The sequence below is a fragment of the Macrobrachium rosenbergii genome, chromosome 11, assembly GCF_040412425.1.
Source record: "Macrobrachium rosenbergii isolate ZJJX-2024 chromosome 11, ASM4041242v1, whole genome shotgun sequence".
Lineage (NCBI taxonomy): Eukaryota > Metazoa > Arthropoda > Malacostraca > Decapoda > Palaemonidae > Macrobrachium > Macrobrachium rosenbergii.
The window spans coordinates 28,453,365-28,472,860 of NC_089751.1; the positions used below are offsets into that span (position 1 = coordinate 28,453,365).

At 35.3% G+C, this 19,496-nt stretch overlaps 1 protein-coding gene across 21 annotated transcripts in view; it reads right to left on the reverse strand.

Annotated features, from left to right (window-relative positions):
• The window catches only part of LOC136843271 (protein abrupt-like), a 196,769-nt gene that overhangs the window by 84,758 nt on the left and 92,515 nt on the right, over positions 1-19,496 (reverse strand). For 10 of the 21 annotated variants that reach the window (XM_067111428.1, XM_067111424.1, XM_067111427.1 and 7 more), the window contains exons 2-6: positions 16,823-17,207; positions 16,418-16,609; positions 13,454-13,700; positions 8,865-9,032; positions 4,869-5,084 (exon numbers count right to left, since the gene is read on the reverse strand). In XM_067111428.1, the coding sequence (XP_066967529.1) occupies positions 4,869-5,084; positions 8,865-9,032; positions 13,454-13,700; positions 16,418-16,609; positions 16,823-17,008 (1,009 nt within the window). In that variant the 5' untranslated portion in view covers positions 17,009-17,207. Of the gene's footprint in view, positions 1-4,868; positions 5,085-8,864; positions 9,033-13,453; positions 13,701-16,417; positions 16,610-16,822; positions 17,208-17,706; positions 17,845-19,496 lie in introns of all 21 variants that reach the window. The other 11 variants (XM_067111430.1, XM_067111429.1, XM_067111443.1 and 8 more) reach the window with 3 other exon arrangements.

Consider the following 19,496-nt stretch of genomic DNA (forward strand, 5'->3'; position numbering starts at 1 on the left):
TTAACCCCAGAGAAACTGCTTTCTGCCTTTAACATTGGTCTCTTTCCACATAACTGTCCAACTTCAATTTAAATGTGCCCCTATTTTCAGTTATCTTTTATAATCAAATCATTTAGTTGTGCCCTATGAGCCTCAAAATGTGACTCAGTGGTCGTAATGAAATACTTAAATAATAAATGCAATGTGGTACAAACAGTACCATACAAATTATGAAGAAGCTGTACTGTAATGCTATTTAGGGTCGTGCTACAGTGCATCAAGTTATTTTGGTCAGTACCTTAGCATTTATTCATCAGTTTATTTTAATGTCCATTATTCAATTTTTAATATAATGTGTACATCCTTTTTCCACATATGAGATTTATATTCTGTGTAAGCTTGAAGTACAAGTTAGTTAGTTATAAATGATTTATTTAACCAGACCTCTGAACTCTTTTAGGGTTCTTCTTGGGCTGGAAAAAGAAGGGGGGAAAGAATACATGAAAAATTGAGTAGTTAAATAAATAAATAAATAATAAAAAAGGGGAGGACAATTAAAAAAATAAAAAAATCAAGAGGGAAAGGGAAAAAAAAGGGAGGGAAAAAAGGGGGAAGATTATATTTTATTTATCAATTTAATTTTGTTTAAGAAGAGAATGATATTATTAATTGAAAAGTTATTACCTTCTGCTAGAATATCCTCTATTGATTTATTTTGTAAATAAGTATTTCATTCATGATGCCATCTGGGACAGTCAATCAAGATATGTTTGATTGTTATTGGGATGTTACATCTTTCACAAGTTATTGGATTTGTGTGCGGAGTTGACATCAGATGACCATGTGTGAGTCTGGAATGTCCTATTCTGGGTCTTGTTAAAATTATTTCATTAATTCTTTGCTTTTGGGTAGAAGAATGCCACTTTTTAACCTCATTCTTAATTTGTTTTATTTTGTTTTGAGGGAGTATATTTGTCCATTTGCCAATCCCTATAAATTAAGGGTTTAACTGATGCTAGCCAGTCTGATATGGGGGCTTTCATAGTAGTTGGGGTGATTGTACAAGCCAATTTAGCAGCTTTATCTGCTTTCTCATTACCCTCAATGCCTACATGGGCTGGGACCCAACAAATTTGAACTTGAAGGCCGTTTGTAATTAACTGATAATGGCCATTTTTGCTGTATCCAAAAAATATCAAAATGGCTAAGAGAAGAACCTTTTTTCAGTCTAACTAAATCACTGGAAAATAAATTTTATATTTTCCAAAATTCAAAAAATTCTAATGCTATTTAACTTTTAAATCTGTTACTTTGATGCATTAATATTTTACTATAAAATAAATTTCACAAAGGAAAATTATATAGCAAAGATCCTGCTATATCTAATATGAAAGGAGATGCCAAGACAAGCAAAATTAACTACTGTACTGTTGCAAAAAAATTGCATAATACCAGGCATTACATAAAACAGTTCTAGAAATCATTGAAGGGGGAGGGAGAAGGGCATATAACTAGAAAATACAGAATTAGCTCAATTCAACATAAAAATAAATACATGCAATATCAATTTGAAAAAAGAATAATATACTTTTAGCAATTACACAATTCACAGATGCACCTCAATTTATCTTACATTATCTTGATCTTCTATAACAATCCTGCCAATGGGATTCTCAATTAGCCAAGGCTGTGGCCAATGGCAGTATCTGGGTGTCATTTCTCTTGGCAATGTACCACTGTCATTGCCTTAAATGTTTACACTTAAGGTCCCAGGAACAGAACGGCATGAATCATATCCCATACAATTGTCCCTTGAAACTCAAGATGGTCAGGGGCACAAATTTGCAAATAATTTGACCTCAAAACTTAAATAGTCAATATAAACAACTGATTATTTACTAAATATGCAATACAGTCCAGTACATTACACCAATTTAATGAATAAAGAAAGAGTTGAGAGAGAATACATACATGTACTTGTAGGGTATTAAGGTACCACTACAGTATGCATACAGCACCGTAAGTTTATTTTTTATGGTGCCTACAAATTATCAAATTTATAAAACAATACCATTGAGAAGAATTACTGTTATCTTAAAAATATCACTTTCATATCTTAAAACAGTTCTCCAGCTATATTCTTTGCCAAAGTCACAATTTCTTTATTTCTCTGATAGTCTCCAAGGTAAATCTGATTAAGTCATGACACAACCTGGCTAAAGCTTTTTCCAGCATGAGTATACTGTCTCAGGCTTTATTGCTTTCATGGCTTACATTTATGGCATTAGCAAATGTATAACGTTAGATTTGAGATGTAATGTTGGGGGAGCAATTAGAAAGCTTCAGTGTTGAACTTATGGGATTCTGGATGGCTAGGAGCTGTTTCCAGTATCAGTAAGACCTTAAAATGTAATCCTTTAATGACAAAGTACCTCCCAACTTCTGTGACCAAACAGCAATGAAACCACTCTTAAGAAAGATGTTCTGGCAGTCCATACTTTCTTGCTATGTATCCAAAAGACTAGCAATTTCAATCTATCTTTTTTATCTTCAAGGCTCAGAGATTAGTAGCTTATAAATTGAGGCTGCCCTGATTATAAATCTGAGCGCTTTAGCAAAAAACAGCATTTCAATCTCTCTTTTCCTGCATCATTACCTGGTGCTCATCTTTCTTCTTGGCTAAATAATGTCTTATGTGCCATTTTTTCCCTGAAATATAGTTTCACTGACGCTAAAATGCTGCTCTGGTAAGTACCATTGTTGCTCAATAGGTTTCTTTATGGTGTCCAGAAACTCCTTAGCTGCCTCTTAGTTGGCAGAAGCTGCTTTTTATGTATTTTAATATTTTGTAGTCCAGACCTCTTCCTAAAATTATCACACTAGCCTTTGCTGGCTTTGAAATCTGCAGAGCTAGATCCTTCACATTCTACTTGCCTATGGATTTGTACAAGGAAATGGCCTTTCCTTGAATTATATCAGTCTAATGGGATTCCTTTTTGAAGCAGTCCTTTTTGAAGCAGTCATGCACCCCAAAGAGAAGCACTTTTCTCCAACCAATAGAATAAAGAATTTTACCAACAATGCGGTGTTCTTGCACCGCTGGTCTAGCTGCTGCAACAGCTGCACGGATTGATTTTTCCTTCTTTTGTATATACTACACAATCGACTCACTTATACCAAAATAGCAGGCAATCTCAGCATGTGTGACTGAAATATGTAGACAATCTAGCAATCTAATCTTTTCTTGTAGGGTCTTGATTTTCTTTGGACTCGTCATAGCCATTTTAGCAAAACTAAGAATCTTACTTTTTGGATCACAACTGCATTCAAGATTTCACAGTTGATTGCACCAGAGTCTGGAAGTTGAGACAAAGCTGCTGGCATCCCACTATAAAACATGCAGATCCACAGTTCTTTTGAGAACTCTAATTATAAAAAATGTTCACAATTTACAGAAAAGTTGTGTAAGTATTCGTGCTAGCATATAAAAAATATTTGATATACAGTATTTGTAAAGTGACTCAATTTCCTCCATAGTTCCAACCTTTTCTCTGCTACGGCCAATATCTGCCATTTCTATGCATGACTTTTTTTTGTTTCAATTTGTTATAATTTATGCACACAGGACTGTATTTAAAGGTAAAACAGACTAATGTGCATTTGTACTTCAGTCATCTATGGATTACTAAACTTTAGTTCTCTTTACATTTTACCTTATGTGTCATCTGCATATTTACTTGAATGGCTACAAAGCTAGTAAAAATTTCCCATTTGATCACTGACCACAAGTCCAAGGCCCATGAGTTTGGAAGGTTAACTGTGATAGAGGTGGAAATTTATTTCCTGTCGTCTGGACAACAACAATGCCAAAGAAATGACACCACAGCAACTTGCCAGGCCTACTGAACCTCATACTCTCAAGTACATTTTTTTTTTAACTTTACACTTCATATAAATATGCTGAAAACAAAAACTTTAGCTCAATATTGGACAATAAACAACTAATATAATATCAACAAAGCACTGTCTTATCAGTACCTACATCAGCCCTGGGGAAAAATCATCAAGCTGATGGCTCTGGTGCTGTATCTCTAATTCAGGCTCTAAATCAAATTGCCCAAGCTTTCCATAAATTTTCTTTAGAATAACTTTTTTGTAGACAGAAACGATATTTCCACAGAGGAATAATCTTTCAGTATATTCTTGACTAGTGAACCATACTTTATTTTTTCTTTTCATTTCAACTAAAATACTTTTTTTTTTACCATTTAACTACCATTTCTAAGATGTTTACTCAGACCCCTGGTAAACCCCTGCATTATGTTACAACATACTTTGTTTGGGAGCATTCACAATAAGGGAAACACTTCCTTGTACTAATTACTGTAACCACTGAGTAAAAACAAAATAATATTCATAGCAAAAATACAGCTTTCTTCAAAAAAAGCTTATCTGTCAAGTTTGCTTAATAACCTTGTAACTTTATTTTCGTTATTCAACAAATATCCACAGAATAATAGGAATAAACTCTTAAAAACCAAATATCTAGAAGGCAAAATAATTACAGATGTGTAACTCAGCATACAAACACACACACACACACAGGTACATACAAAGACTAAGAAAACCGTTCAAGGCTCTCTGGCCTATGATCAAGAAAACTACAAATTAGAAAATTATACCACTAAATACAAGAAGCAAGCTTGGCCTGTACCAACCTAAGATAAGTCTTTGAAAACTTACAACCCTAATCCCGCAAACCCATAATCTTTATGACTCCAATATTCACATACTACTGACCCTTCAATAAAAATAAACTGCAATCAGTGCTACTTACAAAGAACGCTTTTTAACATAACATGAAAATAAGCCACAGACATTCCACATACCTAGAGGATAAAGTACAGATTGCCTTGGGTCTAGGCCCTCGCCTGAGTGAGATGTAGGATCAGTTAGTTCTGATGTTTCACTATATACTTCCGCCATAACATCACCTGGTTCACTTTTTAATTCTCTTCGGTCCTGCCGTACGTCGTCCTCGCCAGGCAAAGTTCCACTAAGAGAACCACCAGATTCAATTTCCACAGTAGCTTCCACCACACATTCTGCAAAATTATAACCATCACAGAAACTTTCAAGCAAGTCAGTCTCATTTCTTTGTGGAAGAAAATACTCGAACCTGTCTCATTTCTTTGCGCAAGGCAATCTTCAAGTAAACCTTTTAGTTATCCAGACTTTCAAATTTGAAATTACTTAAAATATTGCAACTTCTTGCACCAACATGTATTTAATAGTATACATCAATCTACACAATTCATCAAAGATATTCCAGGGAGAGCCACTAAAGAGTAATAATACTGAAGCTTAAGAACAACCCCTCTACAGAATGCATACTACATTTTAGTCCTTCAAATTAATTTTCCAAAGCATCCACCTCATTCAGCCATCAACTTGAAAATATAAATTCCCATCAAGTACCAAAAATTTTACCCTTTAACATGCAAGAAATTTATCAAAAAACCATAAAATAAACTGTTTATCCAAAACCTGGAATCAAGGCAATTTTAATGAGTACAACTCAGAAGAGAAGAGAAATAAATAGTAAAAAAACAAAAATTGTAGTTTTAATTAGTGTTTACAAATTTTTGCAGGGATCCAAAATCATAATTGGAAACAAGTAAATCTGCAAATGAAAAAAATATTAAAATAATAACGTCATGGAGCACGTATGAAAAACTAGATAACCAACACGACAAAAGCTTATCACAAGAGAGATGTCAATGACAGCCCTAGAGAAAGGACCACATACTGTACAGAAATGCAAAATCCTGCCACTAACACTCCTTTCCAATTTTAAAACATTATCTTTCTCATTGTCAACTTATCTTGAAAACCCTTAAAAATTTCATTGGTTTGCAGAGCAATTTACAGAAAACAACTAACTATAAAAAGCACTGACTTTTACAGCATACCTAATAAGAGTAAGAATCATTTATTCCTAGAAAAACCTTGAAACTGAGAGTAAATTTACTGAATGGATTAATGCTTAATCATTCAAGGAAATTAACATGAAAACATCAAATAAATGATTTATTGTAAAAAATAATTCAAGCTACAAAATCCAAATTCTCATACGGTAACATAAAAAGGGAAAGAAAGTGTCTTTCTGCCATCATCCTACAATTAATGAAAAGACTGCCTACTTAGTTAATATCAACAGTGAATACTAAAGAGATCATCCACTTTTAAAAAGCAAAATTGTTTAAAAAAAATCTCATTAATCATATACTGCCTTATCTCCAGGGACATGGAAATATCTGGTCACAAAATTTTAAGTCATGTTTGAAAGGCCCCTGTCCTGTCTAAGAGAGCTGCATTACTCTCACTGTGAATGACTGCTGTCTAGTTGAAGTATTTGCTCTTCCCAGGAATACCACTGCTTATGCAATTCCTTAATTTTTTCATTTATCACTCCATTATTATGTTAACTGGGTTATAACAATAGTTTGATCTATTCTCATTGGTGCAACTTAGGAGCTTGCATCCGACGTCTTTCCCTATGAGTTAATGTTAGTATTCCCTTCCATTCTGATCTGGTTATTTCTTCCATTTTCATCATTTCAACTGTCCTACTAAATTTCAATTTCAGTTAACAGTTAGTTTTACATTTTTCCTGCTAGGATGGCTGTCTTGTGATGTAAAGATTCACAATTTGCTATCACAAAGTTTTTCAAGGGTAATGCTTGTGCCTTCCCATTCTTTTATTCATTTTAAAATCTTAAGTTATTCTTTCTTGCATAAGATGCCAAGTTACCTTGTGGTTCTCTGTAATCTTGTGAACTTGCCTAAATTTGTGAATTTTATTTTTTTTGCGATGTTCGTTGATTTTTGCAATGCACTTGCTTCTTTTGCAGTAATTAACAGTGCTTTAATAAGTAAGGGCTGGAGAGCATTCATTTGAGTTTGGCCTAAGTGTTGTGTACAGTATTCAAAATTTATTTGTTATGACCTACATATACTTGTCAGGGTATGCTTGAGCTCAAGACCCAACTGGACCAGGATCTTCATTATCTCAGTTCATTGTGCCACAGGCACCAGCATTCTCCTACAATGTGAGACGTGCCATGACTAGTCAGTGGATCAATGGTTCTGCTTCATCCAGATGCTTCTTAGGACTTCTCCTTGTTTCCCTTCCAATGCTGTCTGTTAAGGAACAAGTTCTTTGGAAAACACAGCTTCTTGTGCTATGTTGCCTCCTTAAATAATGTCACAGGGTCATCATCCTGCTGAGAAAATGAAGATCAAACGGGATTCCACCACAACCTTTCATAACAGTTCACCTGCTGAAAAATACTACACTCGCTCACCAAGCAAATTTGACAATCATTCAATATGACCTCTTACTCAAGGATGGGATATTTCATCCATGCTTTTCTCTTCTACTTCCATCTCAGATGGGCTCCTTCCACCTTCCAATTTTGATGCCCCTGCCTCTGCCTCCTAAAGTGTTTGTCTGCACTCCTGCTGTCATTAGCATGAATACATTGTAGAAACCTCGGCCTAAGTTTACCTAGATAACCGACATTGATAGGTGTTTTCTGCAATGTAGGGAGCTATATACAGACAGCTACAGCCAGCACTGGCACTTTATTCAGTATGCTTTGCCTGTCACAGAGTTCTCATCCAAACTTCTGACTTTTGCTGCCCTAGGTAAAGCTGCCTTGTCTCCATATAATCTTGCAGAGATGTGGATACTGAAAGAACTGGAGGTGGAGATAAACTATTTCTCCTGCACCCATGTCTTTCTCTTGTACCTCAACTATCAACACTGGACGCTGCTGTCCTGAAGATATTCTCTGCAACTAAGTCTCAATGCTCTAGCCACCTATCCCACCAACAATGATGACTGTAAAGGTTGTTGAAGTCCAAGGCCCTCTCCAAAGTTAGTAATTCTAAAACTACCTTGAGTGGACCATTTCTCTCTCCAGAGGCAGCTGGGGAAAAAAAAAAAAAAAAAAAAAAAAAAAAAAAAAAAGAAGAAGAAGAAGAAGAAGAAGAAGAAGAAGAAGAAGAAGAGAGCAGCAGCAGCAGTGTAACTCCAAAACAGCACTTTTCTTCACTTTTCTTCCTCACCATGTTGGGGATCATTGTCATTCTTGGTTTGTTGGCCACAAATGGGATAGCTCTTCAAGGGGTAGGCTGTGTCTCAATACAGTACTTAATTCCTACAGCTACCACTATTGTAACTTCAAAAGGAATACCTCGAGAACACTCGCTTTAGAAACACTAGGTACTTGATTCTTCAATGGACTTTTGCCATTCCATATTATCTAGAGCTACAATGACCTCTCTCCTCACTGATTATGACTACCAGTGGTAGTATCTTCAGTGAAGTCTTCCCGTGATCTACCTCTTTCCATAACAAGAAATTCTCACTTCCAGCTGTCATCCATCCTGTCCTGATTGCCCTGGATTGCCACCTGATGGATCATTGTCAACTACTGCCTGGAACTGCACAAAACAGTACACTCCAGCATTCTGATAATTGCTGGAACTTGACTACTCTTTGCACTCCCTCCAAAACAGCCAGAGTTAATCATATTATGATAAAATGTTGGTGGAGGAGAACTATGATGATGAATCAGCCAAGGATCTTCTCACTATTCAAAACGATTCCTCTTTTGCTTAAGTGCAAGACTTTGTTTGCAGTTACCTGTAACTTTTAACATCCTTTCCAGCAACTTAAGGAAGCTTCAGTTACAGAAATGTGCCAGAATAATGAAGTCTTCTACTTGTGCTTATGATATGTCCATGGTAAAGTCCATCTAAACATCTTCAAGGATGAGTTACTTAAGGTTCAAAGTAGAGGAATGAATTGCAGTTACCATCATCTAATGAAGTCTCCCCATATGTTCTCTTAGCTGGACCAGTGTCTGCAGAAACTTTAATAGGATCAAGGGGTGCTCTTCCCAGGACCATCACCCTTCCTTCATAATAAAGGTCACTGGTGAGGATGTGCTGGCATCTGTACCTCCCGCTCATCTCACTGTTATCTGCAAAGGTCAATTCATACAAGAAGTTTTGCAGGCAAGGCCTCACCCTTCTGAACTGGAATGAATAAGTTTTTGGTGTTGCCCACATTTAGCTCACACTATACCTTCTGATGAACATTTAATTCACTTTCAGTAACTCTTAAAAACTGCTGATTTTCTTGAATACTTGTCCAGTTTCTCTGATGAATTATGATAAGAATTCTCTTCCTGATTCACACTCACCTGATTTCATTTCAAGTCACTAATAACCTTCTATCTTTCCATTATTCAACACCAGAAACTCTTCATTTTCCTCTTTATAACCTCAACGGGTCTTTGTTTGATGAGGTCTTTTGATTGCATAGCTCATCAGATTGATAAAAAAAAAAAATACCCCAAACACTCACTCACCAACAATACTGTATCTTTTTTCAAGAATGTTAAGCTCTGCATCCTACAAATTTCAGGTCCCATCTTGCTCATATAAATTTTGGCCCTATACAACTTAGATAACAGCTTATTATACAACTCAGTATCAGCAAAACAGAATTACATGTCAACTCCTATCCTGAAGGCCTCTACAAAATGTTAAGCCCTGAGCTAAGTGAATACTGCCTCTTCTCCAAGCTAAAAATACAAACACTGTCAGCAAATTGCCAACAGGAACAGCAATGATGGAGGCATAACATGGGAAATAATGTTATGCAGAATTCACAAAATATCTATCAGAAAATACATAAACTCAAGGAATACAAAAACTAAGGTAAGATCATTCCTTTATAAATCATGTATCATCACCATTTTATGTAACACAAGATTGCTACAATAAAGGCACCAACCCTCCATACTCATTTTACACATGAACCTACATCCACAAATACTCTCAAGAATATCATTAATGCAACTTAACATAAATATTCCAACTCCCTACAGTAAACTAATACAGGTTGACCATCACTAATCCGGCAATCAGTAGTCCGGAACAATCAGTAATCCGGCACAAATTTCGGCTAGAGTAATTTCTAATGTTTCCGCACTAATTTTCAAATTTCCCAGGTCGCTGCTCTAACTCACTCGCTGGCCGCTTCGATTTGGTGGCACTGTGTGCTGCACCGACAAACTGGAGGTGTTTGTAAACGCATGCATGCTTTTGCTGTTCCATTTTTCACATTATTGTCTTTTGGCCTACGCTATGGTATATCGTATAGGCTACATATACGGTAGCCTAGCCTACATTATACTGAACCCTATCCACATATTAACAGTATTATACAAACATCAACATAACGAATGTGTATCTTTTTCGTGGATCTTTTAAAGTTATGCTTTACTACATTGTATCCAACTGCATATATTCTCATATTGCTTTTATATTATAAATTGCGATCAATGTTTTTTGTTTTGGGAATCGATAACGCGCTGTTTATTTCACCGCATTTAACTCAGTTCAGAGCGCTCTTCTTGCTTCTAGTAAGCGTAAATGAATACAGATACTTTATTTATTTGAGACAAGGATATTTTTCGTTATACGAAGTGTTTTTAAGTCGAAATATAACTTAAATACGTCTCGTTGTGACATCAATTTAGCTACTTTTTCGTTAATATATGACGTTTGCGGGAATGTCATATATTAACGTTTTGGGGGCATGTTTGTTTTGTGTAAAAAAAAATCAAGATTCCGTTCCCTATTTTCTCTTGATTTCATCATAATACGAGCTTTACATATTTATCTTTTATTGGCGTGAAAACAACAGTAATTTGTATTCTTTCATGCCCAGTAGTTTTGATTAAAATACATTATCTCCAATTTTATTTACGGTCGAGTTTCATCCATGTTGCCGATGCACGATAATTTATAGTCAATGGCAGCTTGAACATTGTTTTCTCAGCTTCAGCTACAATTTGCAGCTTAAAGTTACTGAAACAGTATATTTCCTTGGCGATCTTTTCTCCAAAGCAAATAAGGGTATAGTGTAAAAAATATCAGTCCTATAGTACTTAACGTAATTTGTAACATAACAACAGTAATTGTTTGACCGTACGATAGTTGAAATACAAGCTAAACAGTTGTTATCTGATACGATTAGTAGCAAAACAAGAGTTTCCCGTTCGATTGTGTATGGCTGTACGCATTTACGCAAGAGTATAACGTTACTAACAATATACTTTTATCATTCTCTTTTACTTTTTTAACTAGTAGATGGAATAAAGAGATGGAGGAAAAGAAGTTGGTCTATTGTAAATTGTTCTCTCTCGCTGCCTGCGCCTGCGCGAAACCTAAAAATATTTTCTAAATATTTTCGCATTGGTATTAATTGCTAACCCCATTGTAGTAAACTCGAAATATCTTAAGTCGAATTATTGTAACTCGAGCACTACCTGTATTTGATAATTGTCTTTTCTTTATTAACCAACTTGTACTGATTTATGGGATATTTTAATTCTAAGATAAGGTGCTTAGCTACTGGGTTTCGTGTATTCTAGCCTAATAAATGGCTAATCCGGCACCCTCCAGGTCCCAATGATGCCAGATTAGTGATGGTCAACCTGTATAGCATGATACATGCAAATCTTTTAGCATCTCCATTTTAACATCTACTATTATCCATGAAAATTCCAGTTTTAACATCAGAGTTTCTGTTAATGAGGTCAAACATGAAATGACTAATATGTTTTGCCCTGTTCATTCTCTACCCTAATTTTCTTGTGGTCCAGGACCCTATCACTATCTTTTTTCCATAATTCTACTGGCCTCCTTTAGGGTACCACTTCCTCGTCTACCACATTCCTGGCTAAATGGCCCTCATCCCTTTTCATTACATGTCCAAACCATCAATATCTGAAGACTCATTCCATTTTCTAGCCATTGGTTACCACATTTCCAAAGAGGTTCCCATTGCTGCCCAGATCTGAATCTTAGGATTTTGTAGTCACACCTCTTCTAAGTATTGTCCATTTTCATTGTCAGTGCCCCTGCCTGTGAATGGGGCAGTACAAGTCCTATAATAAATCAGTTTCTTGTTCTAATTACTAAACGGATATTCTTATTTAACTGAAGTCTATCAATCAATTTTCACTTCACCCACACTACTTCTGCTCTTTTCCTTATTGGCCAATCTATGCCTAATTCACAGTCCAGTGTGTTTTCCAGAAGTAGCTGCTTCACATTCTAGCATGTTTCTAGGAAGTATGTTAATGTTCTACCCATTCTAATCCCTGCATTTCTGCCACATGGTGATCATCCCCATTTTCAGCACCAGAATACTTTCCTCAAATTATATTTTGGAAAATTAGCAACATCTGTTAAGTTCCAAGCAGAATATTAAATTTACCCTCATGGTATCCACCTGCCACATTCCTGACTGAGCTTTTTCCTTTACCACCTTTCAAACACACACACACACACACATACACATTGCAAATTTGGATAAGCATTACACTTACATGACTATGACCTTCTCTTGAGAGAAAATCAAGCTGCTTGAACTACACCCATTAATTTCTCCCTTCAATTAAATCTAAATACTAAAGTATATTACAGAGATGGGTGTTTTTATGTTGTCATATCTGTATTCCAATAAACCCACTCAAACAAAGTTCCTTACATCCACAAACAAGATGTCAAAGACTAAACACTTAAACATAATTAGAGTACTGTAAAACAAAAAAATTTACCTCAAAGTGGTGTAAATTGGAAACTATATCATTTAAAATCATAACGTGGAATTATAGAACAAAAGTAAAATACGCATGCAATCAAAACATTCAGAAACTATTGAAACCATATAAATAACAATTAGGTAACAAAAATTTTTATAACTGATTAGCAAGCATAGCTCAAGTACTTAGCCACCTAAAAAAAACAGAAACAAAAAGGTTTGGACATTATAACAAAAACTGGCATCTAAAATTTTATGTTATGGCTCAAACAGTTTAACATCACCAAGGTTCACATGCAACTTATTCCTTCATCTTAGCTTACAGATTCAATGGTCTCGGTAAACTAATTAATCAGGATGATAACCCTGGCTTACTAAGTACTGTTCTTTCTATCTCATTTATGTATATCTCAAGTACTACAATCTTCTCTACATTCACAATGTAAGTGACTGCTTGCAATTTTGCACTAATAAGAGTTGCTGAAAACCTTTAAAGGAAATTAAAACAACTAATACCAAAACTATACACTATACTGCATTAGGGAAACTGCTTTCGATAAAAAAAAATATTCAGATTAATGCTTGTGAAACTAGACACAGCATACAACTAAAAGTGGTTCTTCCATAAACATTTTCAATGACAGTACTTTGTAAACCAGAGGTACAAAATTAAAATAACCAGACTTCAATGACCGGAGCAATCAGGGCTAGATAATGAAAATAGCAGTTAAATACAACCATCACACACATTTAGTTACAATCATAAGAAATATCAGGTACTACCTGAACTATGAGTCTCAGTATTCAAGTCAGCATGGCCAGCAGCAGGGGCACTCAGTCGTTTCCGTCTCTTACTCGGGGGTGACTCAGCTCTGGCATGATAGCCTCCACTGCCGTCACCCCCGACTTCCTCATCTTTAGAACCTTGACTGGGGGCATAACCAGCGGAGGGACTACTTCGACCAGAGGTCCCTCCAGCTCCTCCTATCGAACAGCTGCTATAACTATATGACACATCCGGTCTCTGCAGCTGTAAAATGAAAAAAAGCTTACTCAATTATATCCAATTGAATATATACAACACATAGATGCTATTCTCCCTAAACTTTATCAATAAAGTACTGCGCTCACTAATATCAATAACATATAGCCTACCTTACAACATTCTTTTCACAATCTGTAATTTGGGTAATTCTGACTTTCCTTGAAACTTCTAATCTAAACTTTCTCTTAAGCAAGTCCACTGCTTCTGAACGTGAGACTTTAACCTATTTCTTTTGTAAGGCACAGTTATTGAATTACAATCTGACACCAATACAACAATACCAAGCCTATAGCCAAATTTATATACACTGCATATGGAAATATGATGCCTAACAAGACAAGAATCAGAGAGGTTGAGAGTTGTTTGATAACCACTGGTCTTTCATTATTAGGCTAAATATTCACCATCCCTTATGGCATATTGCATGGTGGAAACCACTTGGCAGGCAGTTCACTACCACTCCTCATATGATTACTGTACACAGTACAATGACTCAAAGACAGAAGAGGAAAAACTGAATCAATGAAACCTAAACTTTGTCTTAAAACATCCTGAAGAGTTCATAGAAGGAACAGATCACTGTGTTTGCTAAAACTGTCAAGAATTATCCTGGCATTATCAGATGGAGACAAGACTCAAAATAAGCTTGACTTTAAAAAACTACATATTAATCCTTTACAGTATTGGCTGCACTCAATCAGGGGTCATATTTTCAAAATATAAGCCCATGGCTAAACAATAGAAACAAGAGACTCAAGGTATACTAAATGAGCATGTAGTTTCAGAACTACCTGCCTTAACTACCCTTCCTAATGGCATGTCAGAACATTCAAAAGTGATGGAAAATGTAACACATACACAGACAAGTACAATTCAGGGTCAACATATTAAGCTTTGATAAAATTATTAACAAAAATATGATTATAGAACATTAATTTGCATCACTGACATTTATGGTCAATACCAATTTGCAGTATTTAGCTGAACACTAAGGACATATGACACTCTTATTATTACTATCATCATCAAGTAGTTCAACCAGACCACGGAGTTAAAATAATTACCTCTTGCAGGGCTGGCCCAGTGGGTTTGTCTTTAATAATGAAATTTACATTTCAAAATTTCCTAAACTAGACATTTGCTGTTGGTTGACATGACAAAAAAATATGAGTCTAGTATTAAAATTCGCTTCAATAATTTAGTGGCATCCGTTTCTTAAGTATGCATTCTAAGTTTATTTACTGAAACTGCAATAACCAAATAAAAAACAAGTCAAGATCATGGCAATGAATACGAATGCAATTCAAAGCTATCAACCCTTTACTATAAGAAACGTAAGAGTTGGTTTACATTCTGTACCTACCCTAATTAAAGGCTTCTGCTAATTCTATCCAATTTTTCCAATCACAAATTCGGAAGACAGAAAACTAAGATTACAGTGAAAGGCTGAAAGGCAACTCATTTTGGAAGACTTGGTAAATGATGGCAGAGGATATTTACCTTCCAAAATCAAGACCAACACAAGAAGTTCTTACTCCAAATGACTACAAAAATGACTACAAGAAACAGAGCATTAAGCTGTGAGAGTAACAGTTATGGTTTTGTCTTAATTTATTTTCAAACCTGACTTAGTAACTAAAAAATATATCTTTATCATCATCTGGAAGTCCAAAAAACCAGAAAAAGCCAAGGAATTAATGAAACTGTCACTACAGCCTGATAGTTGAAACCTCGATGTCTGGTAAATTGGACAAGAGTCCTCGGAACAACAAATGGAAAGACCTGCACAGAAAGCCCATATATATAGCTCATTAATAAGTTATGCCAAAACAAAATCCATTAAGAAGAATTTCCTAGGATCATCAAGAGACATTTAAGAAATAAAATAAACATTTGTATAATTTCAGAAAAAGAACAGCAAAATGAGCATGAAAGTCTAAGTTTTGGTAGACCCTCAAGTCTGTGCAATAGGAATGTAGAACTTGGGAGAGGCCACTCAGAAGTCTTTGATTCGCTAAGAAAATGAATAAACTGAAAATATAGATGATAATATGACTAAGATAAAAATCCTGTAAAGCTAAATATTCTAAGATACATAAACAAACGACTAACCATAATAAAAGACCTTAGTAGGAAAGAGGTCAGCCTTAAACCAGAAATTCTGAACTTTTGCGTGGATGAAAAGTTACAAAACAAAACATAGGGCTTTTTCATTCATTTCAGCACAAACACCAACTTTGGGTTGGAGATGGCACCAGGGGCTGGCATCAATATAGAGATATATTTCATTGAGGAAGATAGTGAAGAGGAGAAAGAGGACTGACAAATATGATACAAAACATGAACAAACCAGTCATGTAAAAGCAAAATCTGACATATGGTGGAAAGGCATGACTGCCTCACTAAACTGGTGTCAGTAAATGTCATCAACTAAAGTGGTCCCACTTTTTTCATAAGTATAAGTAAAAATCATAGCCATAATCAATAAAATTTAGAATTCATTTCAAATATTTTATACTTCAGTTTGCACTTTGTACGAATTTTTAAGCAACTGGTATTGCTGGTTCAATATCTTGGTAAAACAGATTATAAGTCAGATGCAAGATTAAAGAAAAAACTTGATTGTAAGGAAAGATAAATGCTATGCAGTAAAATCTTAACAGCATAGGATACAAGCAATCCTAATGTAAAATGATCCTTACTCCTAATTGATCCATATCATCTGAAGAGCCTGCAAGTCCACGGATCTTTAGATTTTCTGCAGTTCTGAGGAAGGCTGCCAGCTGGTCTTGAGCGATGCTAACTTCACCGTTGTACATAAATTCAAGTAGTCTTTCTAGTTCTACATGACCCACATCTTTTAGGATAACTATGGGGTGCTGGCACGGGTTGGCCTGTTGTAAGAACAAAAGAATATAGTACTATGCAAAAATTATAACAAACACTAACTTCTAAGGTTTTATATTAACATTACCAAATTGAACATTTAATTCACAGATTTAAATTAGCTGCTCCACAAAACTTCATAAATCATAAGCACATAAGAAATTTCTTATTTGGCAAATCTAAAAATTCAAGAAACAGTTAGGGAATCAATGATTTCATACCCTAAGAAGAGCCCGGAAATATGGAGAGCACGCAGAAAGCACCATCTTGTGGGCCGAGTAGGAGTGACCATCACAGGCCACAGTAACATCAACAAAATCCTCCTCGTCCCTCAGTGACTGAAATGCTGTAACAATTTTGACTGTGTAGTCATTCCAACGTAATGAATAATGCTGTTCTGACCCCATGTTGTCCTAGCTGTTGTGGTGTCGCTGAAGTCCTGAAGTTGGAAGTTTCCTGAATGCCAACACCGTCATCCGTCTCCCCTCCTTCTCCTCCTCCCCTCCACCTCCCCCTACTGCTGCTGCTCCACCTACTGCCACCTGCTGCTGCCTGCCCGCCGTCCTGCTGCTGGACGCTGCCTATATGGCACCACCACCCACACACCTGCAAAGACAAAGTTAAGCAGAGATCAAAATGATTTCCTGGGTTTGCACGTTATCAAAGAGGATTCTTAATAACAGTTAGATACTGTCTTTTCAGAGAGAGAGAGAGAGAGAGAGAGAGAGACAAATCAACAACTGTACAGTACTAAAGTGTCTGCCTAGGTACTGTACACTTAACACCTAAAGCAGTGCCCCATTCACTGCAAAAACAGACTTTACTACTGGTGTCAGTCATATCTATTGGGATGTCAACTATAAAAAAAATTCAAGGTCTAGAATTTTAAGCAGTACCTTTTAGATCTTTATTACAATTTTTTTTTGAGTTTCATAACATGAAAGCTTAAAAAAAAAAAAAAAAAAAAAAAAACTGTAGAATAGTTTTTATGACATCCTTCTGTGTAAAATAAACTTCTGTTTTATGATGAAAATGGAGTATTTTTTGGAAACCTGGACACTCAACACAGTTAAAGGTCCTGTAAATTTACAAAAAAATATCTCACCTCATTAATCTTAGTCTAATGTTGAAAATGGGTCTTCTAATTTCAATCATGTCTGCTAATGAGACTCTGTCCTAGCTTCATCTTCAACAGCACTTGCTCAATTTTATGTCCACAACATACTGTCATCCTCAAAATAACCTGTACTCCATTAGATAAACACCAAAAGATATAGTTTCCCCAGAAGCAGTGAATTAAGTGTCAAACACTTAAAACTTATGTTCATTAATAAATGGGACTGGATCAAAGCACCTATCTCATGTTTTCAGTTAACAGAACTACACCAGTATCAGTTTTCTATCTATTAAGAAAAAAATATATATAATAACAGGCGTAGGGATGATTCTATAACATCAAACAGCTTCCTGTCACTATAAACATAGAACAGAATAGTTATCATGACATTTCAAGCGTAAAGTTTAAGCTTTAGAATTACAGAGAACAATGGGGTTATTGACGTCCGAAGCATTTAACAATGGCATCATCACCACCTAACAGACATCTGAATCTTCATCAATTTCAGATTACCTTGCTAGGGCATCCCCTTTAAGGCATGTACCCAATGCAAGGCCTCACCTTTAAGACGAAGCTAAAACTGGTGTGTGATATGAACAATAAAACAAAAGTTTATTATTTTCTGCATAATGCATCTTATGACATGTTTGACCCAATTTTTTTATATATATTCTTAATATTTCTCAAATACTGGGTTTATGAAAATAGAGAGAAAATTAAAAATATAAAAACACACTGCTTATACTGTAAATTTCTTTATCTATTTTGGCTTATACTGACAATCAGGCAATACAACACTGCCTTAACTACAGGTACTAATTTCCCAAATTAAACTTTTGTACATCTGGTGCCGAAAATTCTTTACCACAAGAATATAGACCTTGGAACTGCATATTATTCTTTTTAATGAGATTACAGCTTATGTTTAAGTAGTGCCTACCAAGATGCAGTAAAATGTCTGCTTTGCATTTTTCAACAATGAAAACAGCAAGCCAATTAGCTGCTAGAGTCTGTCTCTTTAAAGTTCACTCAATTAAAACTCAGCGCTGCACTGTATATCCAAAGCTACTAAAACTTTAAATTTCTGGCTATTATGAATACAAAATAAAGCACTGACCAAAACAAAATAAAAGCAAATGATAATCATAATAGTCCTGCCACTTTAGGGTCTTAAAAAGTTAAATGCTAATCTATCTAGTGGTCCAGAACTATCAAACCAAGATCAATGTTTCAAAAACTAGCATCAACCTGGAGAAATTTGTGAATAAAATGAGATAATGAAGTTAACTTGGCTAGTGATAAGCTATCATATTTCCACAAAAATTCTGCTTATAAGAAATAGCCTTCTTGTTGTCTAATCAGTTGGAAACATTTTTTACCTGGAAATAATGTTAAATAAGAACAAATTACAGTTACAAGCTCTTCATCAGAGATCTACTTTACAAGCTGATGCAATTAGAAACACCACCAAACATTTTTTTTGCACACCATCACTATAAGCAAAATTTAAAATTTCCTGCAGTGAGTTTCTTAAAATTCACTTGACCACATTGTTACTTATCCAATAATTGTTAAAATCCATCCACATTAAAATTTAACCAATGTAGGTTATCTACACGTATAGTAACTGCAGATACAGTAATTGAATCAAAATAACTAAGGGCAGATTAATAACGAACAGAGTTGTGGGTAACCTCAATGAAGAAGGAGACTTATGCTAAAACCAGTAATACATTATCTAAGCAGCAACTGCAGAGATTTTGCTGCACTATGAAAGA